The following is a 27,103-nucleotide window of genomic DNA, read 5'->3' as shown; positions in this document are numbered from 1 at the left end:
CCTTGTGTCAAGCCAAAATCTGGTTCTCTGGAATCTCTACCTGCTCTGTTCCCTGAGGCCCAAGCAGAACAAAGTCCAGTTCCTCTTCAATGAGAGCCACTGAGAAAATCTGCTAGGCCCTAGGGAATTCAAAGACAACTCTCAGTAATGGCAGCTCTCAAGTCTTTCTTCCCTTCTCCCATCCCTCCAAGTCTTCTTTTCTCTTGGCTAAATATCACCGATGCCCTCAGCTTATCCTCTCAAGACATGGCTTTCAATCTATCCATCATTCTGTTTGCCCTGCACTTTGGCAGTATGCACTTTGACATGGTTCACTGAACTCCAGCAGAGGTTATGAAATCACCAGCCACTTTCCCTCTTCAATCCCATCCAGGTAAACTACCAGCATCATTCACAAAATTAGTTGTTTCCATCTTCCCCTTTGCAAACTCATCACTTTTTTTTAAACCTTTGACTTACAACAAACTGCCTCCAACCTCTGCCCTCTCCAGCTCTTCACATAGCTGACAGTGATATTCTCAAAGCAAAGTCTGATTTTGCTACTTCCCTGACCATGAAGCTCCAGGGGCTCCCTAAAATACAGACTCTTCTTGGCCTGGAAAGCTCTTCACTCTCTGGTCCCAGCCTACCTTTCCAGACTGTTACACATTCCTTCTCTTCCCGTGCACTGTGGGCCAGCCAATCTGGCCACCCGTACCACCTGCAGTCTTTGCCCTAGTTGTCTCTCTTGCCTGGAATGCACTAAGCCCTGACCTCTGCCTCTGAGAGGCTGATGAAGAATTACTGAGTAATTATTGCTTGTTAGTAATAGTATGTCTCCATGATTTTTCAAATTGAAAGCAGTATTTTAAGCATTTTATAGGTGATCAGCAATTTTTTTTAATAAAAATGATCCAAGACTTCTATAAACAGAACTGTCATCTTCTGTAATTAGTACGAGTAAGCAATTCATCTCTTAAAAGGTCCCATTTTTTTGATTCCTGCCTCCTTTCCTCACTCAATTTTCCTCACTGACCATCCTATTTTCTTTCAAAGTTTAGCTCACGTATCAACTATATATGATGCTTTCCCTGATGTTCCAGCTACAAATTTCATCCTCATCTAAAAAAAAAATTAACATGTAATTTATGTGTATACAAAGAGTACATACTGTTCCCTTGAATAGAATGTATGCTTCTTGAAGGCAGGGAGTACTGCCTAGCGCAGTTGGGTGATTGTTGTCCAACATGTTCAAAGAGGACCAAAATGACAGGGTCAACGTACAGTGTGTCCAACTATGGCTGACCAGACCATCCAGCTTGGAAAACTCTGCTTCTACAGGTTGGGCACAAATAGTCCATATGAACATTTAGAGCGGAGATCTCTCTAAATCTGTGCATCTCACAAATTAGTCTCTTGGCATATAGTAGGGTTTTCCTAAATAATTATTTGAGCAACAATAACAAAAAAAATTCATTAAACACTAATGTGTTCGGAGTGCTGTGCTAGAAACTGGAGAACACAGAAAGTTTAGGTGCCTTCGCAGCGTTTACAATCTCGCCCTCATAGAGCTTACAACCTAGGAAGTTGAAGTGTGGCTCGTAGTATATGTGTATCATTGAAACTAGGTTCCAGGAAAAGAAGGTCAGAGGATAACAGTTATAGATTAAATAAGTCCGCAGGCTTCAGGAAGACAGATGGAGATCAAAGCAAGTTCTGATGCAGATGTTTAGCGCTCTTGTTTACTAGTAATTGTTTCTCAGTAATAATGGCTAAGATTTTCCACATTAAATCCAGTATTTTAAGCATCTATAGGTGCTCAGCAATGTGTTGTTGTTGTTGTTATTGTTTTTCATAAAAATGATCTCAGCCTTCTATAGATAGCAGAACTGCCATCTCCTGTAAACAGCACTGGCAAATAATTCATTGCCTTAAAATATCCTGTTCTGTGATTCCTATCTCCTTCTCTCCCTACTCCTACCTTTCCCCATTCACTATCACAGTTCCTTAAAACAACATTTCTCCTCCTGCCTGCAACAGGAGGAGATCTCATAGTACTGATGTCAAAACTGCTATGGATCAGAGCCAAAGCATGAAGGTTGCCTATGGGGAAACATTTTTTATTGTTTTTATATATTGCATGGATATGGAAGGTTTTCTTATTATTATTTTATGCCCCATAGGGTATTAAATCAGAATATTGCAATTCTGCATGATGGGCAAAGCAACACTGGAAAAACAAACAGCACCACCAAAGGCAAACACGCAAGTTGCTCAATGTAATTCTAGTGTTCTATCAGCAGCAGCACAAGGCAGCCTGGGCTGCTGCACAAAGCCAGAAGCTGGGCATTGCCAGGTATGTCCTGCATTGATGAGCTTCCAAAAGAGAAGGAAAAGGAAAAAGAGAACGAATGGAACATTTTGAGACTGGTGAAATGCCCACTGATCTGATTTGCCATACATGGCATTTTTCCTGTTTGCGGGAACCCTCAACTTCCACTTGAAGCAATTCTGAATTAAGGTATTTCCACCCTCTCACCATCTGCGTGCTGCTGTCAATGGAAGCCTGAAATACAAATAACCACCGCTATGTATGTGAAAATACACTCCGCGTGTTATTTAAAATAATCACATTCCTTCTCGGAGACAAAGTACAAAAGGACCAGGTCTGCCTGAGCTAGAGCCGGCCCTCTGTTAAGAATCTTGTACTATTTCTACACACCTTCCTATATCTTAATCACCTTAAAAACACAAGATCGCAGCCTGTTAGCTCTGGTTGGGATATCAGAGAGCTCCTAGTTCAACCCTTCTTGCTCTGTCTCTGCCTCTGTCTCTATCTCTGTCTTTCTTCTCTCCCTCCATAAAGATACACACACACATATGCATACATATACATGTATATACACAACTACCTTACCTTTCATTTCCTCATATATGTGTGTATATGTGCGTGTGTGTGTGCATGCGTGTGTGTGTGTGTGCGCGTGCTGTGTGTGTGTGTGTGTGTGTGTTCCTGCGCACACATACAGGAACCCCAAGAAGCAATATACTCAAAGTCCCATGACAAGAACTAGGACTCAGGGGTGGGGAACCTGTGGCCTTGAGGCCACACGTGGTAATGTCCAAGCCCTTTTCCAGTTCTTAAACGCTAAGATCTCTATCATGAGAGGAGGAGCTAGGGCAGCAACCTTCAGATATCTACACCAACGTTCTTTCCTGCAATATCAGGCTGTCCCTTAAAAGCCTCATAACCAGAACCTAGTAATTTAAGTAATTCATCTTGGCTGCAAGGAATACAAGATCAGTTATAAACCCTTGAAGAGCCTTTAAAGGGGAATAAACATTTATTAAGCACCTATGTGCCTGGCATTGTGCTAAGAGCTTTATAAATATTACCACATTTGATCCTCACAACAGCCCTGGGAGGTAGGTGCTGTTGTTATTCCTGTTTTTCCAGTTGAGGAAATTAAGGCAGATAGAGGTTAAGGGACTTGCCCAGGGTCACACAGCTAGTAAGTATCTGAGGGTGAATTTGAATTCAGGTCTTTGTGATTCCAGGTACAATGCTCTATTCACTGTGCAACCTAGCTGCATTTATTAAAAATTTAAAAACACGTAAATGTAAATCTGTCTTTTAAAAAAATATGGATTCTATACACTTCCTGAGAGAGAAATAATAAATTCTGAGCACTGATTGAAGCATATTTTCTTTCACTTTCTTAGTTTTTCTTGCTTTTTTTTCCTTTTGTTTCCCTCAGTTTCCTCATCTGTAAGATGAGCTGGAGAAGAAAATGGCAAACCATTTCAGTATCTTTGCCGAGAAAACCCCAAAATGGGGTCAATGAAGAATCAGACTCGACTGAATAAGAATAAAGGCTTGAAAGATCAGCATAGTGACAGATCACAGACAGCCTTGAATGCCAGACTAAGGAATTTGTACTTTATTTTGTTGGAAATGGGGAAGCATATTAATCTGGAGTAGAATGAATTCAACAAGGTTGATAGGCAAAGGCCTAGTAACAGAGAGGCAGCTTCTGTAGCCTTATTCCTGCTATGTCCCACAATGCTGCTCTCATACCAAATGCCTATCTACCAGAACCTTCCTCTGACACCAGACCTCCCAAATGCCATGTTCCATCCCATGCTGAGGCAATTCCCCTGCCCTCCATCATACCTACCTGCTATTAATTTGGCTGGACTTTTACAGACTGCCTACCCCCCGTACTCCACTGTGACTTCTCCCACTTATCCTGACATCCTCCTAACACTGGGGACCTGCCTATAGAAGATTTTATAGAATCTACTATTGTGAGTAGATGGATTTGTCTAGTTTCCACATGTCAGCTATCCCTATTCTGGTCCATCTCATCAGCCCTGGAGACCTAGCAATTGATGCTGTCTTGAAAATTAGATTCTAAAGTTCCTAAGGACAGGGATAGGAAAGCACCTTGTAAAATTTCTGACACACGAAAGACATTCAACCACTTCTTGATAGTAATTAAAATGTGTTCTGGATTAAATCATCTCAATTCTCTGTACCAGCTGAGTTCATTCTTTATTTGTATAAATGTGTGTGTGTGTGTGTGTGTGTGTGTGTGTGTGTACACACACATATGCATGTAAATATATAGTATATATGTATAATTTTAAGCAAGAGTTTAAATGTTTATGTATGTATATGTTTTTATGTGTATGTATATGTATATATTTGTATATATAGGTGTTATGATAATTGAAAATAGTTCAAGAACTTTGGGGGTTCAGTGTCATAAAGAATCAAGTAGTCCCTAGACACCCTGTCTGATCTGGATCATAAATAGTGATGAAGCTGGTGGATTTACTATTCATCTCTAGTGATGAGTAGTGTAACCTATAAACCCACTGTACTGCTTAATGCAACTGCAGATGATGAGTACTTTCAGGGTTGGAGTTTAGCATTCAAGGCTGCATTTTCTCTAAGCCAAAATTAGAGGATGTTAGCTGAACTGACCAGGAATCATACATAAAGGCATGCATATCATATCTCTCTCTGTCTCTGTCTCTGTCTCTCTCTCTCTCTGTCTCTGTCTCTCTCTCTCTCTCTCTCTCTCTCTCTCTGTGTCTCCATATACACACACATATATAAACTACATCTCTGCATATTGCATGTGTACAGACATCTCACATATTAGTATGCATGGTATAAATGCATGTAATACATTGTATATGTATATACACACATATTCACGTGTGTGAGTATATTGGTTAAGAAACTAATAGTATTACAGAATTTGAGAACTAGAAGAAACCTCAGAGTCCTTCTAATGCAATCCTTCCACAAAAGGAATTATTTTCCTGATGAGGAAATTTCACTTACCAAAGCAAATCAGCACCTGCTCTGCCACTTTAGTCTTAAGAGATTTTCATAGGCACAAAAAGTCAAGTAACTTCCCAGGGTCACAAACATAGTATATGTCAGAGATGGATTTTGAACCCAGATCTTCTTGATTCTGAGGTCAATTATCTACTCACAAGGAAAGTAAGGAAGAAAGAAAGAAAGAAAGAAAGAAAGAAAGAAAGAAAGAAAGAAAGAAAGAAAGAAAGAAAGAAAGAAAGAAAGAAGAGAAGAAAGAAAGAAAGAAAGGAAGAAAGAAAGAAGGAAGGAAGGAAGGAAGGAAGGAAGGAAGGAAGGAAGGAAGGAAGGAAGGAAGGAAGGAAGGAAGGAAGATAGGTAGATAGAGACAGAGATAGAGATAGATAGAATGTCTGTATGAAAATTTGATATTTTCAGAGGCTGTGGCAATCTGAAGCATTACAACAATCCCAGGAGAGGAGAGGACCCTCAAAAGAGAGCTCATAGCCCCCGCTTTCTTTTCTTTAGAGTGGTTCAGGGAAGCCCTTCTTTGTGAGTTTGTGAGTGAGTGTGTGTGTGTGTGTGTGTGTGTGTGTACACACACATTCATATATATGCAAATGTATCTATGCATATATGTATTCATGAATGCTTGCATATATATGTATAAGGTATATATATGAGAAATCTGATATCACCTATGTGAGGAATTCCCAGTTAGGAAATTTCCTTCACCAATGCAGGCTTCAAACTCTTCTGTTACTTACTTATACAGTATTACTGAGGTGCTTAGAGACATTTAGATGTTAAGTGATTTGCCTCTTGTCACTCATAACAGTGACAAGTCTTGAACCCAGGTCCTCCTGGCTCCTGGGCCAGCCCTCTTTGGTCATTATGGCACACTTCTTTTTACACAGAAGCTCGCCAAAGAGTGGTAATGCCATTCTTCCCCAAGAATGGGTTGGCTCATCTAGTTTAAGTCTCACTGGTCTACGGGAACCCTGCAACTGCCCATCACATGCAGCTGCATTAAATAGCACTGTGGGTTTATGATATGGCTCACCATTCTCAAGGGATGAATAGCTAAACCACCAAATCATGATCCTTAGTGCCAAACCAGAAAAGGTCCCTTTGGATTGGCTGGTGCATGAACTCACTGTACCTCTCGTGTTATATTCAATTATCGTAACCGGGAATACTAAATTATGTTTCCAAAGATAGGCAGACATTAGAATGGTTCACTGGCCAAGACCCAAGGACTTCATGCATTTATGTTTGCATTAGACCCTTGGATTCGTACAAAGAAACAGATGTAGAAGAAGATGATGGATAAGTTATTAAACAAAATACTGGGTTCCCTCAACCAAAACTATAGTAAAAAACATTCATTTCCAATTGAGAAGTAATTTCAACATGAGTCACAAAGTTTTCCTATGATCCTCAAGGACTTCTGTGCTCAGATGGAACTGATCCCAAAACCACATTTTCAGATTAGGTTTTTGCTCAAATTATCATCTTTCTCACTGATGACTTCACATGGTAATCCAACAACCATGTATTAAGTGCCTACTATGTGTCTGTCAGGAACCATGCTGAGAGCTAGGGATTCAAAGAGACTCACAAATAGTCCCTGCCCTCAAAGGAGCTCACAATCTGATGGGAGAGATAACATGTCAACAATGATGAATGAATAAGAAATGTATAGGATAAACTGAAGATAATCTTAGAGGGAAGGCACTAGCCTTATGAGGGATCGGGGAAGGCTTCCTGTAGATGGTGGGATGTTAGCTGAGACTTGAAGGAAGCCAGGGAAGCCAGGAAAGCAAAGGGGAGGACATGATAGTGTTTCTAAATTGTGTAGCCTAGACTTGTAATCTGGCCTCCCCACTTACTGTGTACTTTTCAAGCTGCAGATGCCAAAATGAATGAGAAACGCCTGCGTCATGGGACAATTATATCTCTTTGAGCTTTATAATTTCTAAACACGTCTGAAAAAAAAGTTGTTAGGGGTTTTCTCTTTTATAACAGGAAAGCAATTTGAATGATAAATTACTTTAAAAACGTGGGAATAGGTGGGGGAGGAGAGCCCAAGGAAAAAGTCAGCACTTCTACATCTCTCCTAAAAAAGACATTTCAATAAATGGGCCAAAGACAGAGCTTTAAAAGGTCACAATCATGGGCAATTTTTGTGAGTTGAACATTTGATATTTTCAGAGGCTGTGGCAATCTGAAGCATTAAAACAATCCCAGCAGAGGAGAAGGCCTTCAAAAGAGAGCTCATGGCTCCCTCTTTCTTTTCTTTAGCGTGGTTCAGGGAAGGCCTTTCTTTGTGAGCACTTGTAGCCAGCAGGCAGACAGGCTGCCTCCAAGGTTGGAGGGAAGGGAGCCTCCTCCAGCTCTTCAAGGATGGCCCCAAGTGGAAAGCCTATTGTTTAGGACATGATTTGTAAATGGTATTAAGCAGGGAAGGGAGTTACTTTTGGAAGCAGGGATACTTACAGTGCCATTTCAAACTGCTCAAGCCATTTTTTCTTCAAATCTTTTGTTTTGCAATAGAATTCCAGTCCATTTTGTCCTTGTGTATGGATGAGGTAGAAGCCATAAGACCACTGTGGAAATGAATCATTAATTCACTGATTAATACATAGTGCTATATTTTCATGTTCTCTGACATCCCACTAACATCCTTTTTAAAAAAAAAAAAACCCATACCTGGCCATAAGTACCCACTATGAGCACCTGACTTAGCCATCTACAGTGGTAGCAGCAACATCGCATTTGATCATAACACAGAATTAAAAATAAAGCTCTCTATACATCTGGAATAGGTATACAGCACAAATTTGTGCACCAGCACAAATATTATCTCATTTGATCTTTACAATAACCCTGAGAGGTAGATACTATTATAATATCGATTTTACAGTTGAGGAAGTCAAGACAAATAGAGGTTAAGTGATTTACTCAGAGTCACATAGCTAGGAAGTGTTTAAGGCCAAATTTGAACACAAGTCTTCCTGACTCCAGGCCCAGTGCTCTATTCGTTATGCTGCCTAGCTGCCTTGGTGACTTTAGAGTCAGGAAGAACTAGGTTTAAATCCCAGCTCTGACACTTGATGGACAAGTCTTCTCACTTCTCTGGGACTCAGTTTACTCATCTGTAAAATGGAGGCATCAGGTTAGATGGCCTCTGAGGTTCTTTCTAGTTTTAAATGTACAATCTTATAATCTTTACTGACTGCCTGGCTCTGTCGCTTACTACCTGTGTGGCCTTGAACAGGTGGCTTCAACTCTTTTGGCCTCAGTTTACTTCTCTATAATGGGAAGGTTGGAATGGATGGTCTCCAAGGTTCTGTGCAGCTCTAGGTCTATGACCTTGTGTAGAATGCTTTAAGGCTTGTAAAATGCTTTAGATACATTATCTCATTCAAACCTCAAAGCAATCTAGTGAGGGGGTTGCTATTATCATTTCCATTATGCTGCTGAAGAACCTAAGGCTAGGAGTCCTTCAATGACCCCGTCCCATGTCACCCAGCCAGCAAGTATCAGAAACAGGTTTTGAACCCAGGTCTCCTTGACTCCAAGTCCATGATGCTATACCTAATGACTGGGTGATCCTGGACAAGGCATCGATCTCCTTTGTGCCTCAGTTTGTCAGCTAGAAAATGAGGGCATTGGGCTCAAGGGCCTCTCAAGGCCCCTCCTAATTCTAAATTTATGATACTCTGATTCATCACCTCCAGCGGCCTCAATTCTGCACCAACATCTGCAGCCCAATTGTTTGCAGAGAGATCCTCTTCAACTCTTAAGGTCCCTGAAGTAACGTGATCACCCAGGCTGTGGCTGTTTGATTGTTTCAGTCAGAGCTGTGACCTCTCTCGATTCATACTCAAGAATATGTAGTGTCATCAATTAAAATCAGTGGTTTACGCTGGAACCCCATCTACTCTGACAGCATCCAGCCACATCACAAGGATGTCACAAGGTCTCAGAAGTTTGCACCTTAGAATCGTACATGTCGGTTAACAAGCTCCCCATGGATAACATCTGTCAGCATCTAGGAGGACAGCACCTTTTTGTTTTCTTTGTCAGTTGTAGGGTTATTGGCAATTTTGTATTGCTGAAGATCTATTATTTCCTTCATCTCATAGTTATCACCTTTCCTTTTGCACACGATGACCGCCAAGTCAAACAAGAAGATGTGCCTGTGAAAAACAAAACAAAAGTGAAATGACAAGAGATCACATGGAAGCAGGTGGGCTGTTCTCTAAACAAGACCTCCCCATCATGCTTGTTTTCCATAGTGTCATTGTAAAAAGGGCCCACAAAGTGCAATATTAAGTTATTAATAAACACTTCATGGACCACTTGGAGTACTTCTAAGAGAGGTACCTTGGCCCTTAAATATTCATGGGAATGGTACGGCTCCATTCCCATGCATCACATTGAAAACTTAATTCCTCCCTATTGAAGCCTAAGTTAGACTCAAGCAACAGAAAACAGACCACTGAGAGGAGAGGTTGTCTATCTTTAGAATACTGCTGAACTGGTTACTAAATAGAATATTATGAGACCATCTTTTCTTCATCTTTCTCCCCACCCCTACCCTGCAAGAGGAATTTTTCAATGTTCTCACTTTTATTTTCTTTTACTCAATCCTTAGATACTCATTAATTCTTAAGACACATATGACTCCATTTCTCTCACCTTTCTTGTTTGGTATGTTTGTCTAGGGTTGTTATCCTGATTTCCCCATCTCCCTGAGGTCTTCCAAACACCAAGACAGGCTGATTCTAAAAACATAAAAGGTGAGTTTCACTCTTACATAGACACATGCAAACAAGAATGAGACTTGAGGGGGAAAACATTCCTCCCCACCCTCCCCAGGATGAACTGGTTTATCATATAGGCACTGAAATAATTTTACGTTTTTATAGCATGGGGTCCAGAGAACCTGGGACCAAACAATACACTTGAAAATGAACTTGCCTTTTTTGATGCTGGGGTATCCATTGAGAGACAGGGGCAAAGTAGAGCTTTCAGTGGGAAAATCAGATCTCTCTCCAGGTCAAAAAGGGGATTAGATCAGAAGAATTTAAGTTACATGAAATCTAAAATGTAAGCTTATTTCCTTTTGAAAAGGTGGAGCTTTTGAAGCTGACCTGATTAATGATTAAAAATCATGAGAGCTGGTTCCCCAAAGCAGATGTCAATCAAACCGGGCAATTGAAGAAGACCAGCAATAGTGAAGGAACACTGGGAAATGCATTGCTCTAAAGGCAGTTCCAGAAAACTGACCCATTCCCATCCTGTTGAAGGTTAAAAAGTCACCTACCAAGTTCTCTATGGATAACTGAAACTGTTTTATTTCACGGAGGGTCTCATTATCTCTCTTCACCTCGTTTACATATTGTGCCAAGTCCTAAAAAATTCAAGGAAAGGTTTAAAAAGAGCACCGCCTCTGGTAAATGGGGGAAATGATACATTTTTTTAAAAATTCAATAATTCTGATGTCATAAAGAATCAGCATAATTGGTGTTACTTTCCAATGACCACCCAAGGGCTTTGTATCCTACATATATAAGGCATCTCACAGGAAATTTTTAGAAAGTGATATATCTACAATACATCTGGGGACCTACAAAGTTATCCTTTACCTCATCTCTGTACAGCCCAAGAATATCATTGCCTTTAGAGGGGTGCTATGTAGAATAAAGGAAAGGAAAATAGGTCGGCAGGACCTGTTACAAGAGTTAAAAACTGGGTTCTACAGAATTAAACTTTTTACATAAGTAATGGGCATGGGAGAGAGTAGGGGATGAAACACACAAAGAAATGACTTAAAAGTTTGGAAAAGAGCTTGAGCTGAGCAGTATTATGCAACCACTTCTTTCTCCTAGTTAACCAACAGGGAGTACCCAGTCAAGAAACAAAATTTAATTCTGCAGATCTAAAAAAAGGAGAGAGGTCAGAAACTAAAAACATTCACGTGGATAAAGATGAACCCCAAATGCCTACCTATCATGATTCTCCATGTGCCTTAACCTATTTAAAAATGTCTTTTCTTATTTTGGAGAAAACAATATTAGCTAATCTCTCTGTACTGTTCCTAGCTATTTTTATTATATCTGCTCTAGATTTTCTTGTGTTCTGAGTTCGTCTCTTGCCTCTTTATATCTTAAATTCATCTGGAACAGTAGCAGATCTCTGACAGAAAACAATCCTGAGCTTTCTTTAGAATGACTGAATTTCCATATTGAAAACAATGTGTTTATAAACAGGAAATCTGTATATCCTAAAGGTTAACAAACAGATGTGTCTTTTATAGCCCTCCTACCAATGGTGATATTAAAAAGAACAGCAGGAACCAGAACTGAATACCACAAAGAAAGACAGAAAGGAACTTGGGCCTTGATGTTATAACAAAAGTCACATTTCACATGTGAATTGTAACTGACATTAGTACTCACTGTCTTTTGGTTGCATACAATTAAGATCTCCAATGACATTTTCAATGGAATATAATTGGAAACTAATTTTTGGTATTCCTGCTTAGCTCTCATATAAACTTAGACTTCAGTTGTATTTAAGAAAAGTAGAAAGAAATGAAGCTGTTCTTAGAAGTGAAATTTCATACCAATTGTTTTTCCAACACATCTAATTCATATTGTTTACTTAAAATAAAAAATTTAATTACCATAATTCTGATACATATGTGTGTGTATATATACATATATACACACACATATATATACATACATATATATATATATATATATATATATATATATATTTAACATAGCATATTTGCTTGTTGAGAAAGGCCTGACTCAACCATCAATTTGTCTAAAAAGGGAAAATGAGAGTCTTAGATGACCATAAGTTCAATATGAATCCACAGTGTGATATGACAGCTAAGAAAATTAGTTCAAACAGGCTATGATAAGAGGAAAGTTTCAAGGAATAAAGAGCTGATGATTCCACTGTACTTTACCACATACTACAAGTAAGGTATTTTGCTCAGTTTTGGGCACCATATTTTAGTAAGGACAATATGAACCAGGCTTCGAGTTTATACCACTGAGAATCAATTGAAGGGGATGAAGATGATTAGACTGAAGAAAAAGAGCAACTACGTGGCTCAGTGGATAGAGCACCGGGCTTGGAATCAGGAAGACTCATCTTCATGAATTGAAATCCAGCCTCAGACATTTACTAGCTACGTGACCGTGTTTGCTTCAGTTTCCTCATCCGTAAAATGGGCTAGCGAAGGAAATGGAAAGCTGCTCCAGAATGCTTGCTGAGAAAAACTCCAAATGGACTCAGAAAGAGTTAGACACAACTAAAACGACTCAATAACAACAACAGATGCCTTTAAGTATTTGAAAGGCTATCCCCCAAAGAGGGATTTGGCTGGTTTTGCTTGGTTCCAGAAGGTAGAATTAGAGGCAACAAGTGGGAATTGAAAGAGGTAAATTTGGGGTTGACATACAGGAATGATGAACAATTCGAGCTATCCCAAAGTGGAATGGGCTGCCCTAGGAGAGCATCTGAAGATGTCATAGAAAGGCTTCAAACAAAGGATGGATGGCTTCTTGTGTATATGTTTCAAGGGAGTTCCTTTTCAGGAATGAGTTGAAGAGATGGTCACTTCCAACTTGGAAATTCTATAATTCTGCCAATTTAAATTCTTCCAAAACTTGCAACATAAATCAAATTATCACTGTTATTTCCTCTCGAGGGTTTAAGTATTATCAAAGTAACTTCCAGATTAAATAATCTGCTCTACATTATTTGGACATGTCTCTGAGCTTTCTATAGAGAATCATTTCTGATGGAAGTTATTAAGAAGTCCCAACTGGTATTAATGTCTTTCACTAAATTACATCAATCCATCTAAAAGTTTTTAAATCTACTATAAACACCTAGGCTATCAATAAATACAAAGGGGGGGAAAAGGTCATTTTGAGACTGCAACATTTGAGGTATACTGGAAAGATCTCTACGTTTAGAGCCAGGGACAAGTCTCCACTTCCTGGAAGTGCTACTTGCTACTTATGAATTGTGTGACCTTGGGTGAATAGCTTGACCTCTCTGGGCCTCATCTGTAAAATGAAGGTGTTTGACTGAATGACTTTTAAGGTTTAGTTTTGCTTAAAGTTTACAATCCCATATTGTGGGGTGAAAGCAGGGACCTGAAGCTCTTTACTTACCTTCATTGCATCAAGGGCCTGTTTGAGGTTTGCCTTCTCAGTGGGATCAGTCGTGTGTTTCACCAGTTCCTGTTATATAGAAGACATTGCTGTTTCTTAAAACAACTCTTGAAACAAATGATGGCAGTGGTTGTACAAAAAGCCCTTTAAAAGCAAAACCCATTCTACAAATACATAGACACATGATCACTCTGGTAGAGAGAGCTGAGTGGTACAGTGCCTAGAGCATTCAGCTTGGAGTCAAGACCTATATTTGAATGCTACCTCAATCACAAACTGTATGACCTTGGGCATGTCACAACCTCTCAGCTTCAGTTTCTTCAGTGGTAAAATGGGGATAACAATAGCACCTATCTCCCAGGATTGCTATAAAGATCAAATGAGACAAGACAAATAAAGCACTTTGCAAACCTTAAAGCATTGTATAAATATTATTATTATTATTATTATTATTATTATTATCATTATTGTAAACACCATGAGTAAGTCTTATGGAAACAGAAAAAGAAGTGGACACTGACCAAAAGAAGAATTTTGTAAAAGGAAAATGCATTAGGCTAAAAGGGCATGATGATTCTTGAAACAATATATATTTTTCCTTTTTGAAGTAAGAAGTCTTTTCTGCAATATGAAAAAAAGGCCATAGCATTCCTTCCCTGGCCTGCCAACTTATAGGTATCCTGATCTACTGGGATTTTATTTTATTATCACTATTTCCTTCCCTTTGGCAAGTTAAAATGGTCATTTTTAAAAAATGTAATGAAGCACATATAAAATCCAACAACACAAAAGCATTTCCTGCGACATATTTCCAGGCTAATGAAATGGATTTTCTTGACCATTCTTTTTAATAGAAAAATCAAGAAGAAATTCTGATAATTTCAAAAATATATATTAAAGATAAAATATATATACAAACATATGTTACAAAAAAGTTAAGTTAAAATTTTTTTTAAAAAGGCTAAAGTATTGCTTACTTTATAAAAAAAAATCACACCTTCCCCATACTTGAGTAGGGATTTGATAAATACAAAGTTATAAAAGAACCTCTTGGTTTGTTCCTCAGGACATGTTTTTAGTTCTCTGATGCCTTGGGCACTGATTGACTGCGTATTCCTAATCATTTTTTCATAAACCACAATTTGATTATGTTGCCTTCAGTTTGGGGCTCATAAATGTTTTAATGCACTTTTAAGAAATAATCAAGGCTTGGATTTTTTCTGATTTCTCAGTAGAACAAAATATAGATGACTAATATTTTTATGGACATACTTCAAGAAATTTAATATACAAGACATACAAAGCAAAGCAGAGTCAAAAATTATATTTCCCGTACAGGTGGTAGATCTTTTTAAGATGACATTTCACAACCATCAACAAGGCTGACAGCCTAATACAGTAAGGCATTTCTTTGGAGCAGAACTAATGAATCTCCTGGCACAGCTATCAAATTAAATTTATAAGACTCTCCACCCTCATTACAGGGCTAACTGTGGAAACCAAGAGCTTTGTGGGTTATAACAAGAATCATCTTAAAATAAATAGGTCTTATTGTAATTTAGTATAGCAGAAAGCAATTCAAAAGATGGCAGAGTCCAGTTGAGTTTATCCTGATGAAGTAAGGAGACTAATGTTGTTATTTCATAAAACTACCAGTTCCCCAGCCCTTTTTCAAAGCTACAAATAAAATCTTAGGTGTTCATTGAGGTGCAGAGGGGGATGCTTGACGATCCCATTTGGTTGCTGACAAGTAGAGAATTGCCACAAGTAGAAAGAGAATTTGTCAAATTCCACTTCATCCAAGATGCATTTACTAAGCCCTTACTATGTGTGAGGAACTAAGAAAACAAAGACAATATGAAAATAACCCTTACTCTCAAGGAACTTACATTCCATTGAGAGTGGGGAGGGGAGAGAATATGTAATTGGAAAAGTGTCTATATGCATTGAGGAGGGGGAGTCTGGTTAGATCGGAAGAATCTCTTACAAAATTGAAGAATTTCCTAAGCAACCTGGTAAAATTGTAGGGTTTGGGAGCCATTATTAGCCCCTGACCAGGTTGCTTAGGTTTGGACTACCTAGAAACAGGTTAGTTTTACTATAGGGATAAGGTGTTGTTAGCATGGTAATCCCGGTTATTGTGAAAGGTTTGGGGATGTAAGTAGTTGATTTGCTACCCATTCCAAGCTTGTAACCCCTTTCTGAGAGTCTCATACATCTTTGAGGCTCATCCAAAACCATTCAGTTTCTTTTTGAGCTAGTTTGCTTGTCCTAATTAGGGTGAGTTCACACCTACATTTGGAAGGTATTCTGTTTCACATGGATCCTCTGAAGAAATCTGAAGGTGATCTGTGTCCTGTAAGACTAGAGAAACTTTTGTTCAGATCTCTATCTAGAATGCTCTATGCATGACAGGGACATGCTAGAGAAATTTATGGGTTATCCCTATGTGCTGAAGGGACCCAGAGTAGAAATTTTCATCTAGGATAGTTGTGTTTCTCATTGAAAGGCAAGAGGGTAATATGCAATCAACCCCAGATCATGCCCGTTTTAGAAGAGACCAACAAATGTTGGGAGCTCATCTGGTACCAGGCTTCAACTCTAAGGATGAAAAGATGCAGGGATTTTTTTTCCATTCCTTTTCACTCTTTGTTTTCTTACTTTTAGTTGTTTGCTTTTATTTTTACCTTTGTTTTTCTTTCCTAATTGTCTTTGGGTTTTTATACCCAGCAAAGAAACAGCAAGTCGTATAAAACTGAGAGCCCCAGAGAATAAATAGGCAGACTTTGTTTATAGAACACAAGGGGGTATAGTTGATCCTGAAGGAGCCAAGCACTAGGCCTTCCATATTTGCCTTCTTCCACTGGCAAATGCCCTGTAATCTCATTGGTTTGATTGAGGAATACCTTCAATTTGCTCAGGAACTGCCAATAATCTATACCCTATAATTTTATGGGGTGATTTAGGAATCTCCTCAATTTGATCAATGATTCACCTAATCTACCTCTATCCACTTCCACATGATATTTTGAGGAGAATATTAACAGCTAATAGAGGGATTAAGGAAGGCTTCCCATAGGAGGTAAAATCAAAACCAAAAGGAAGCCAATGATTCTAAGGAAGCATTTTACAGAAATGGGAATTAATGATTAATGGCTCTTTTCAGTAGAGCAATTTCTCTTTTTTAAGGAATATAGTCCCTTATTGGGATCAGGGCTGCAGGAAAATGTGGGTTTTCCCAGCTTGAAGAAGAAGAAGGACTGTGGAAAGCCAGACAGGGGAGCCAGGAATGCTAGAGTTTCCAGTGAGGAGTGTGGACATGGGATACAGTGGGGGCAGCCAACGGCAAATGAAAGATTGAACTATCCTGGAATGATTATAATTAAGAGCAGCTGGATCCTTGACTATCTTGTCAATCAATTTAGGTTGTCATCTCCTTGGACAGAACTTGATGTTTGCCTTGAAAAATGTGCTTGCCTCCTATCCCCGTTGGGATCTGGTGATTTTATCCACTCTCCTTTTCACCACTGCTCTTCCTTACCTCCTCTATCTGATCATTACCTGTTAAACTGTTTCTGTTCTTTGAAGCCCTGTTTCTTGTTGTTTGTACTTTAATGATAGTTTTCATCCACACAAAGATAAGCTAATTTTTATTGTCTTTTGAGCAATGTTTGCTCTGGAGGGTGTGAGGGAAAAGGGCAAATGAAGTTATGTGGGAGTTTGTTAACTGTATACTATATAGTTTGATGGTTAGAGAAAACACTGTGCCCTAGTCTGGGGCCCTGGGCTTATTAAATTCCTTTAATAATCAGCTTTACAGAGTTCCCCAAAATAGCAAGGGAAAAGGATAATGTGAATCCAAGAGATAAAATGCCCTGCTGACTTTATAGAAAAACAACAACAACAATAAACCAAAGCAACACCCAATTTCTTCAAAGAAATGGGAGCAGATGGGGGAATCGCTTCAAATTACATACCTGGAGCAGGAGATGATACTTCAGAACCCTCTGCATAGGAACAACAAGTAAATCTCGTAGAGTGAATTTCCCGTTGTTGGCCCTCTTGGAACATTCCTAATGAAAGATTTGTTCATTGATAATGTACCTCTTTATGAATGCACAATGTTAACATTCCAATAGGGTGGGGGGAGGGGGGCAGAGGGTGTTCTTTAAATAATCATTCGATTTTGTATTCCAAACACAGTGAGTACCTTTGTTATGTATCATGTTCTTCTCAAGCTAGCAATAGTTGATATTATCCTGAGGTAGAATAGAAAAGGGAATGGGAGAGAAAAATGTGGAAGATTCCTTCTTGAAAAACACAGGAAGAATAGAAATGACTTTGCTAAAAGTAGCTCGTCAGGATAATAGATCATGCCTCAGATAAAAACATCATGGACTAGGTTTGGGCCAGGACAAAGTATATGGACTTTTTTTCATTAGTGTAGGAAAAAGGAAAGATTAAAAAACATAGGGGATAGCAGATAGATACAAGAAGTCAGGCAACTCTAAAGCAAGGCATTTTGAAAAAGTAAAATGAGAGTGCCTTTTAAATTGTCTGTTTCTTGTCTTAAAATGAGCCTTTGTTGAATAGGAACTAGGAGAGGGCTAGGAGCCCCAGGGTCTTTCAGGCGCTATTAGAGGGAAGTCCCAAATGAATTTTGATAAAGTAGGTTGCTATCTAAACAAAGACTGGACATCTAGGATACAGGCCCAAGCATACTGGGCTTTTCAATAGAGAACAAAAAACCCCGGAACATCTGAAGCTTTCCAGGCCAGCCTACAGAAGCACAGAATCTCAGAATTGGAAGGGACCTCCAAGGTCATTTATCGCAACGTGCACCTGAACAAGAATCCTCTCTATTTTTTTTCCAGTAGAATATAAGTTTTTTGAAGACAGGACCTTTTTTTTTTGTGGTATGTGTATTCCCCATTCTTAGAAACATGCTTTGCCCACGTGTATCTGCTATGTCCTAGGCACTGGCTACCTGTTCACAATACAAAGACAAAAATGAGACAGTCCCTGCCTTCAAGGAGATTACATTTAGGGGAAACCAACATTTACAAATATCATAGATACAAAATCTATACAAAGTAAATGCAAGGTAAATACAAAGTAATTTGAATTGAAGATCCATGATCTAGCAGCCATCCAGTTTGCAAAAACAAACAAACAAACAAAACCAACTTCCTCTTTCCTGAAGCACTCCATTACATATTATTTCTGGCCATCACTACTGATTAGGAAAATTTCCCTCATACCATACCAACCTAAAATGTGCCTCTTGGTAATTTTACCTGGTGCTCCCAGATCTGTTGTTTGGAGCCAAACAAAAAGTCTAATTTTTTTTTTACCATGTGGCAATTTTTCTTAAAATATGTGAAAAGAACTACAATAATCCCCCTCAGCTTACTTTCCTTCAAGTTTAGCACTCTCAAGTCCTTCCATTGACCCTCATTTTCTTAACACAGTCCCTAATACTCTAAATATCTGGACCACTCTCCAAGGGTCAAAGCAGCATGAGGATTTGTTTCTTAGTCAAAGGTGTGAACCTTTGGTCTTAGACTGTGAAGGAGGGGAGGGTCAAGAAAATTGAACTAGATTCTTTTCAATTCAACAAAGAGGTTCAAAGAAAATTTCTCTTATCTTTCTTTCTGGTTCTGCTTCTGATGCTTCAGACTTATCCATCATGCCTCAGTTGCCTTCTCCTGCTGAAGTTTCCTTATCCCATCTGGCCTTCTCATTTGGGGCCATTCCTCTGCCACTATGGCCCCTTCTCCCATTAGTAAATTTTCTTGGAGGCTCCATTTTGAGAAAGGGCCCAGGCAAGCCATCCCTTTTCATTGCTCTCCCATCTCCCACCCTTTTCAGCTCCCTTTTATGTGTTATCTTCCCCCATTAGAATGTAAGCTCTTTGAGGGCAGGGACTCCCTTCTTTCATGCATTTGTATCCCCCATGCTTTACACAGTGACTGGATCATACTAAGTTTCTAATAAATGGTTGTTGACTTAACTCTGCCGGGCTGTGAGGGATAAAAAGAAGCAGCAGCCATAGTCCCCTCCCCCATGAAACTCCCAGTACACTAGGGGAGAAATGACAAGCATACAAGGAGCTATAATATAGTATGAAAGAATAATATGAGAAGTGCAGAATGTAGAGGGAGAAAAATTTCAGGTAGTTTTGTAATGGGAGTACAAGAAATGTTCAGTTGTAAGCTCTTCTACTTTTAGGATAGTTCTTTATATCCTTTCCTTTTTTTTAATTCTATCCCATATAAATAGTTTTAAGTGATATTTCTTGTAGTTCTCCTTATCTATTAAAATGAATTAATTCTTCCAGCAAGACATGATTCTGGTACCTCTCATACCCTCTGTCTGATCTCTCCAATGTATTTACTCATTTCCTAATAATAAAAAATATTAGCTCATATTACTATAGCACTCAAGGATTTACGAAGCATTTTATATATCTTTTCTTATTTGATCCTCACATATTCTTATAAGGTGCATACCAACAGAGATCATGCCCTCAGGAGCTAAGCCACCCAGTTTGGTGCTTTCTGGGATGGTGCATCCCCTTCTTCAACCAAGCTGTCTTCTAAGCTACAACAAAATGCCCTATTATTTTCCAACTCTTGCTCTCAGAACTGAATCCAATCAAAACTACTATTGCCTCTGGAAAGATCTTGCCTATCCAATTGTACTCTCTATCTCTGTGACTTCTCAAACAAAACACCTGACCCTGGCTACTACTCCCCATTAGAATGTATTCTCCATGAGGGCAGGAAATTCTTCAATATTGTGTTGGCACAAAGTAAGCACTTAAATGGGGAAGCTAGGTGGCACAGTGAATAAAGTAGCTGACCTGGAGTCAGGAGACTCATCTTCTCCAATTCAAATCTAGCTTCAAACACTTACTAGCTATGTGACCCTGGGCAAGTCACTTAACCCTGTTTGCCTCAGTTTCCTCATCTATAAAATGAGCTGGAGAAGGAAATGGCAAACTAATCTAGTATCTTTGCCCACGAAATGCTAATGGGGTCACGAAGAGTCAGACATGACTGAAAAATGACTGAATAACAACCAAAAGCCCTGAAATACTTTTTCATTTATTCCTTTATTATTATCCCCATTTTGCTGATTAAACCAAAAACAAGAAGTTAAATATTTACCACGATCATATAGCTAGTGTCAGATGTATGATTCATATCCAGATCCTTTCTGATGCTAAGTCTAGCACATTTTCCAACATACCACACTGTATTTCTCTAGTACTAATCTCAATCCCAGCCACCCAAAACACTTTACAGACCGTAAACTCTGCTCCTATTCGGGGCACATAGCTGTTTGTTGAATTGAATCATGCACATTGTAATATTTTCCTTTGCCAATGAAAAGTTGAATTTGTTTCCAAAGGAGGTTCCTGAATCTTTAAATCCTGGTCACCGAAAGAGAAGCTAACTGTTAAAAGTGACCTCCCCCTCTCCTTCATGCTTAGAACACTCTGAGCCTCCCTGCACGTTTCACTGTGTATTAAATTGCTGTGCTCAGGATATCCCCTACTAGATTGTGATCTTCCTGAGGCCAAGAAATGCATCTTACTCCTCTTTTTATCCTCCACAGAGCTTAGCACTCGAAGCACCTTGCAACACATTCAGCACTTGATTAACTCTTGCCCAATGAATCAATGAATAGACAGTTTTGACTACCAAGGATGTTGGAGTGCCATCTCATGGCCACTCCAGCAAACTGCGGGCTGCCTGATCCAAGCAACCCTGGGAGGGGGAAGAAAAGAAAAAAGAAATATGAGCACATCCTGCTAACTACCTTCTATACTATGACAGATGACACTTCATGAACACTTAATATAGACCTGTTGTTTGACTGATTTCTAAGGAGTTTCAGAGAAGGAAATAAGTGTGAAGGTGACGTGTGTTGCAGAAAAACCTGCCATGGGTCCCTACAAGTTTAGCTCTGGCAGTGGCCCTGGGAAAGCCTCTTAGGTAGCTAGGATAAAAACAAGGAAACTTCAAGAGTGTGTGGGAGCCAGCTTGAGCCTTCCAAGTCAATTGTTAAATTTTCAGTGCCACCATTTACACCTTTGAATTCACCAAACTCTATAAATCAGGGTTTGAGTTGTGATTTTGTTGATTATCTGGCCCAGGGGTATCAACTCCCAAGCAACCAGATTAAAATATAATTGGAGAATATTTAACAAAATTAATAAAAATCCAATAAAACATTGAAAACATTACATTTTGTAACCAAGTCAACATAAGGCCCACAGGGAACTTATCTATGGTTTAGTGATCTCCTTTTCAATTGAGTTTGATACCACTGATTTAGACAAAAGAAAGTAATTGAGAAAAATGTTAATTCTAATTAAACTTAAAAGTGTGCCCCATGCAAGAAGAAAAAAAAATCTTTTTTTTCTGTTGAGCTAGTTGTTAAACATTTATCAGCACATCCCTGGGAAACTCTGTCAGGGACAATGGGCACTGACTGAACTAGATGAAGCTGAGGGTATTCCCGTGAGAAATCAAAATACTGCCCCAGGCCCCTAATTTCCTATAAGATTCTCTTGTGTTAGTTCTTATGGCCTTGCTTTGAGAGGGATCTGAGCTGAGTCCAGCCAGGGTCATCAGGATGGATGATTGAACCTTCTTTCACAGGAACAGTAAAGGCTGAGAAAAGGTAGTGCTGAGGAAGGCAATATAAAAGGGGAATTCAGATATTGAGAATAGAGGAAGTAGTAGAATGCAACTAGCCAGTACCAGAAGCCAGAAGAATTGGCCAAGTCAATGAAGCAAAAAAACAAAAAAACAAATAAATAAATAGCAAGGAAGAAGGAAGTGTTGAAGACCAAAGCACAGCATGTCCCAAAAAGGGAATGGCAAGAGGCAAAGTGTGGCTTTAAGGCTGCAAAGTAATGAATGGCAGGCAAATGTGGCCTTCTAGGTCCTTAGGCGTGGCCTTTTGGCTGAGTCCCGGTTTCACTTCTGTGAAGTTTGGATCCAAAGGGCCTTGAGGCTGCAGGTTCCCCACTCTTGGGCTAGACAAAGAGTGGTACATGTGTAAGAAAACTGGCATTGAAATCACAGGATGTAGGTTCAAATCCCACTGCAGTCTGCCACATTCTAGCCATGTGGCATTAAGCAAACTGCTTAACTTCCCTGGATAGCAGAGAAAGTGGAGGGATGGAAGGCATAAGAAGACTGTAAAGGTATGTAGGTCAGTGAGCAGTTATCAAGGTCTTTGAATGCCAAAGGATATTATATTTGATCCTGGAGGTGATAGAGAGCCACAGGAGGTTACTGAATAGAGGAGCAGCATGGTCATAGCTGCATTTTAGGAAGATCACTTTGACAGCCGCTAAATGGAAGAAAGACCAGACCTCAGGAGAGATTTGTAGCCCAGGAATGAAGTGATAAGGACCTGAACCAAGATGGTGCCAGTAGCAGAGGAAAGGAGCCATATGTAAGAAATATTACAAAGTTAATATTGACAGGCCTTGGCTACAGATTGGAAATGGAGGAGTGAGGAGTTAGGATTCCTCATAGATTTAGAGGGGTGAGGAAGGTATGAACTAGAGTGCTTGGCTATGAGACGGCAGGGAAGGAGACAGATGTAGGAGATGTTGGGAAGGTAGAATTAATCAAACAGAGAAGGAAGAATCAAAGACGGTTCTGAGCTTTTAAATCTAAGTGATTTGGTGACTGGTGGAGCCAGGGAAGTTTGATCGCAAATAGTAGTTTAGGGGGAAGGTGATGAGTTATGTTTTGGACTCTCTGCCTTTGAGTTCTCAATGGGAAATTCAGATATTCAATAGGCTATCGATAATGGGTGACCAGAATTCAGGTGACAAATAAGGGCTAGATATATAGCTATGTAGGCAGCTAGGTGGTATAGTGGATAGAGTACTGGGCTTGGAATCAGGAAGACTCATCTTCCTGAGTCCAAAGCTGGCTTCAGACATTTACTAGCTGTGTGACCCTGGGCAAGTCATTTAACCCATTTTCCTCAGTTTGTTCAACTGTAAAATGAACTGGAGAAGAAAATGGCAAACCACTCCAGTATTTTTGCCAAGAAAACCCCAAATGGGGTCGCAAAGAGTCGGACACAACTGAAACAACCAAACAACAAAAAAATATAGATTTGGGAGTCATTTATAACACATCCGTAAGAGCTATGAGCCAAAAAGATAAGAGGGTCCAGTATAAAATTCTGGGGAACACTTTCACTAAAGAGGTGAAATGGGAAAGTGAGAGGACAATGGATGATGTTTCTGAAATGGGGATTGAGAAAGACAAAATAAAAAGGCTTTGATTTTAATTCTTTTAAGGAATAGTCTTAGTGATAACCATAGTATACTTAGATAGAGCAGGTCTCAGAGTCAGAATGCCCTGGGTTCAAGTCCCCTTTTTTGACATATACAAGCTAAGTGACTATCTTTTGCCTTTCTTTCTCTCTCCAACATTTAGGACAATGTCACATACATAGTAGGAGCTTAATAAGTGAGTATATAGCACAACCTTTTCACAAGTGAGTATGTATTACAAGGCCTTCATAGTGATAGGAAGATGAATCACTTGGTAGATAATTGGTTCATCTGAATAAAGAGAATTAACTATTCAAACAGGCTGAGAAACGAGAATGAGGAAATGGTTCTAAGATAAGTTTATTCATCTCACAAAGAGTATTTTCCTCTGAGAGATAAGCACCAGAAACCACTTCAGTTGGGGCATTTACACTTTTTTTTAAAGTCTTTTCAGGTCAAAACCCATTACAATAAACTCCCAGAAACCATCTCAATTCTTCCTGCCCTGAAATTCCATTGTATTTGCTACTGTTGAAAATAAGCTGGCCATTGGCCTAGACTTGATTATCTTTGCATTTTGCAGAAATTCCCATTCAAATGCTATTTCTCAAAATGGGATTTGACCTCTGTTATAATCACATTTCTGACAACTTAATACATTTAAATCAACAGAAAATTCACTGTAATGGCCCCAGATCCCATCTTTTCGCATTCCCCTAAAAATGAGTAACTGGAGCATTTTCAAGGGACGACGCAGAAGATCGAAGTAGCTACCTGATTATTAACAGAAAGACCAGTTTGAAGAGGCCAACTGCAGAAAAACAGATCTTGGTCTATTCAAGTCTGTTCAAGAAGAACACAGATACAGGAATGGAGACAATTAACATATTTTAAATGCCACGACTGCATTTGAATGCTGAGACAAAGCCACTATTCACCTGTTTCTTGTCATGCACGAACAAACAAATTTAATCCAAAGATAATAGTGAACCCTTACTGTAACCAAGCATTTCTCTATCCTCTCTCCTCTGGTATCAAACATGATACTAATATTGCTAAGACAGAAAATAAAAAGGTTTTGAATTTCATTTTAATTCTTTTAAGTGGAAATGTTAAGTGGATAGAATGGTGTAATTGGATTGCATCACAAAATCTCAGAGTTAGAAGGTACCTCAGTGGTCATCTATTTTAACCAGTAAGCAAATAAGAATCCCCTCCCCCCAAAAAATGCATTTATTAAGTGCCTTCTATGTTCTAGGAACTGTGCTAAGAATTTCACAACTATTATTTCATTTGATCATTGTGACAACTCTGGGTAGCAGGTCATATTGTTATTATTCCCGTTTTATCATTGAAGAAACTAAGACAGAAACGAGGTAGGTGGGTCTCATAGCTAGTGAGTGTCTGAGGCTTGATTTGAACTCAGATGGACCCAGCAGTGTGCCACCCAGCTGTTCTCTATCATGACTAGTCTGAGATAAGCGATGCTGGCTTCCTTGCTATTCCTCACTCGAGAATACTGTCTCTGGGAATTTTCCCTGGCTCTCCCTCATACCTGGAATCTCTCCTTCTTCTTCTCTATTTCCTGATTTTCCTGACTTCTTTCAAGTCTCAGCTAAAATCCCACCTACAGGAAGCCTTTCCTATTCCCCTTCATGCTACTTCCATCCCTCTGTTGATCATCTCCAATTTATCCTGTTCTCTCTCTTGTTTGTACATAATTGCCTGCATGTTGTCACTCCCATTCCACTGTGAGCTCCTTGAGAGCAGGGACTGTCTTTTGTCTTTCTTTGTATCTCCAACCTTTATCACAATGCCTGGCACATAGTAGGAGCTTAATAAATGTTTATTTACTGAGTGACTGACAGGTCACTCATCAGGCTTCTGTTGGCAGACCATCAGTGAAAGAACACCTACTACCCACCCAAATAGCTCATTCCACTTTTTGCATCATTCTGATTTTCTCTGTACAACCTGAGCCCAGGGCTTCTCGTCCTGCTCTCTCAGTCCAAACAGAACAGCCTGTTCTGATTCAACACTTTGATACTCAACACTTCCTCAGCCTCCTCAGCTGCATCTCCCATCTGATGGAGGTGTGGGGGACACAACAATAAACCCTTCCCAAAATTCCCTTTGTAGAGGGCTCAGAATTGTCCAGCTAATTCCATCTCCCATCAACTGTACTGCTTGCTTCTGACTCCACTGATACCATGCCCCCACACACACACACACTGGGTACCCTCTAGTGGTCCTGCCCTCCTTTTCAGCTTCCTCTTCTGCATCATATTTCTTCTTTAGATTGTAAGCTCCTGGACATCAGGGACTGTCTTTCTTTTTTTTATTTTTATCCCCAGTGCTTAAACAGTGCCTGGTATATGGTAGGTGCTTAATAAATGTTTATTGACTATTGTCTACTCTCTTTTTCATGGTAACCCTTCAAATTCTTAAAGACGGCTATCATGTACCCAGTAAACTTTCCTCCTCTTCAGGCTAAATATTCCTTTAATCTATTCGCATATGAAGGAGTATGAATTTGAGATTCTTCCCCATCTTCACCCATTTCTGAATACTTTTCAGCTTACCAGTACTCTTTCAAAAACATGGCATCCATAAATCAACATAATATTCCAGGTGAAGTCTGTCCAGGGTAGAGTACAATGGTATTGAATCTTGTCTCTTTCACTACTACCTGTGTGATCATGGGCAAATCATTCAAACTCACCGAGCTTTGGGTATTTGTTTTTCAGTTTAGTTTAGGCTTTTGGGGTTTTTTTTTTCATTTGTAAAATGAGATTGTTGAAATACCATAATATAACGATTCTAATTTCTGCTGTTCATCTCTGATGGAAGTTCTCTACTGAACAATGAAAGAGGTAAAAGGAGGCTTTAAAATTAGGAAAACTTTGTTTCCTGAAAGGACATTTCTCCATTTGTGGTTTGGAATTAGAATCAATTTTCCTACAGAAATAGAAATTAGTTTCCCCAGACCAGGCTGCAAAAGGCTACTTAACTTAAAATATTATAATACCTAATGTTCTCTCAAATATATTCCTAGAGGTATGTTAAAGAACCATCATATAAGGACCTTGGGCTGAATCTGAGTTACAATATCATCACAGATTAGCCCTTTGGACTAATTGTTAGATTCAGGGGTAAGTGCCAAGCATAGCCACATATGATGAAATACTCGGGAATCTGGGAGATGGGGATCACAGATATGCCACATTTGTACTCACTCCCTGAAATATTTTAAATCTAACC

The 27,103-nt window shown here is 39.3% G+C and overlaps 1 protein-coding gene across 1 annotated transcript in view; it reads right to left on the bottom strand.

Moving 5' to 3' along the window:
• Positions 1–27,103, bottom strand: part of VAV3 (vav guanine nucleotide exchange factor 3) — a 450,109-nt gene that overhangs the window by 190,231 nt on the left and 232,775 nt on the right. Inside the window, exons 10-15 of the mRNA XM_021000329.2 lie at positions 17,502–17,597; positions 13,525–13,593; positions 10,647–10,733; positions 10,019–10,104; positions 9,384–9,516; positions 7,811–7,920 (exon numbers count right to left, since the gene is read on the bottom strand). Coding sequence (XP_020855988.1) covers positions 7,811–7,920; positions 9,384–9,516; positions 10,019–10,104; positions 10,647–10,733; positions 13,525–13,593; positions 17,502–17,597 — 581 coding nt within the window. The remainder of the gene's footprint in view (positions 1–7,810; positions 7,921–9,383; positions 9,517–10,018; positions 10,105–10,646; positions 10,734–13,524; positions 13,594–17,501; positions 17,598–27,103) is intronic.

Source organism: Phascolarctos cinereus, unplaced genomic scaffold (genome assembly GCF_003287225.1).
Source record: "Phascolarctos cinereus isolate Bilbo 61053 unplaced genomic scaffold, phaCin_HiC Scaffold_5;HRSCAF=322, whole genome shotgun sequence".
Lineage (NCBI taxonomy): Eukaryota > Metazoa > Chordata > Mammalia > Diprotodontia > Phascolarctidae > Phascolarctos > Phascolarctos cinereus.
The sequence above is the reverse complement of the archived record's forward strand: the minus strand, read 5'-3'. Positions and strand labels throughout refer to the sequence as shown.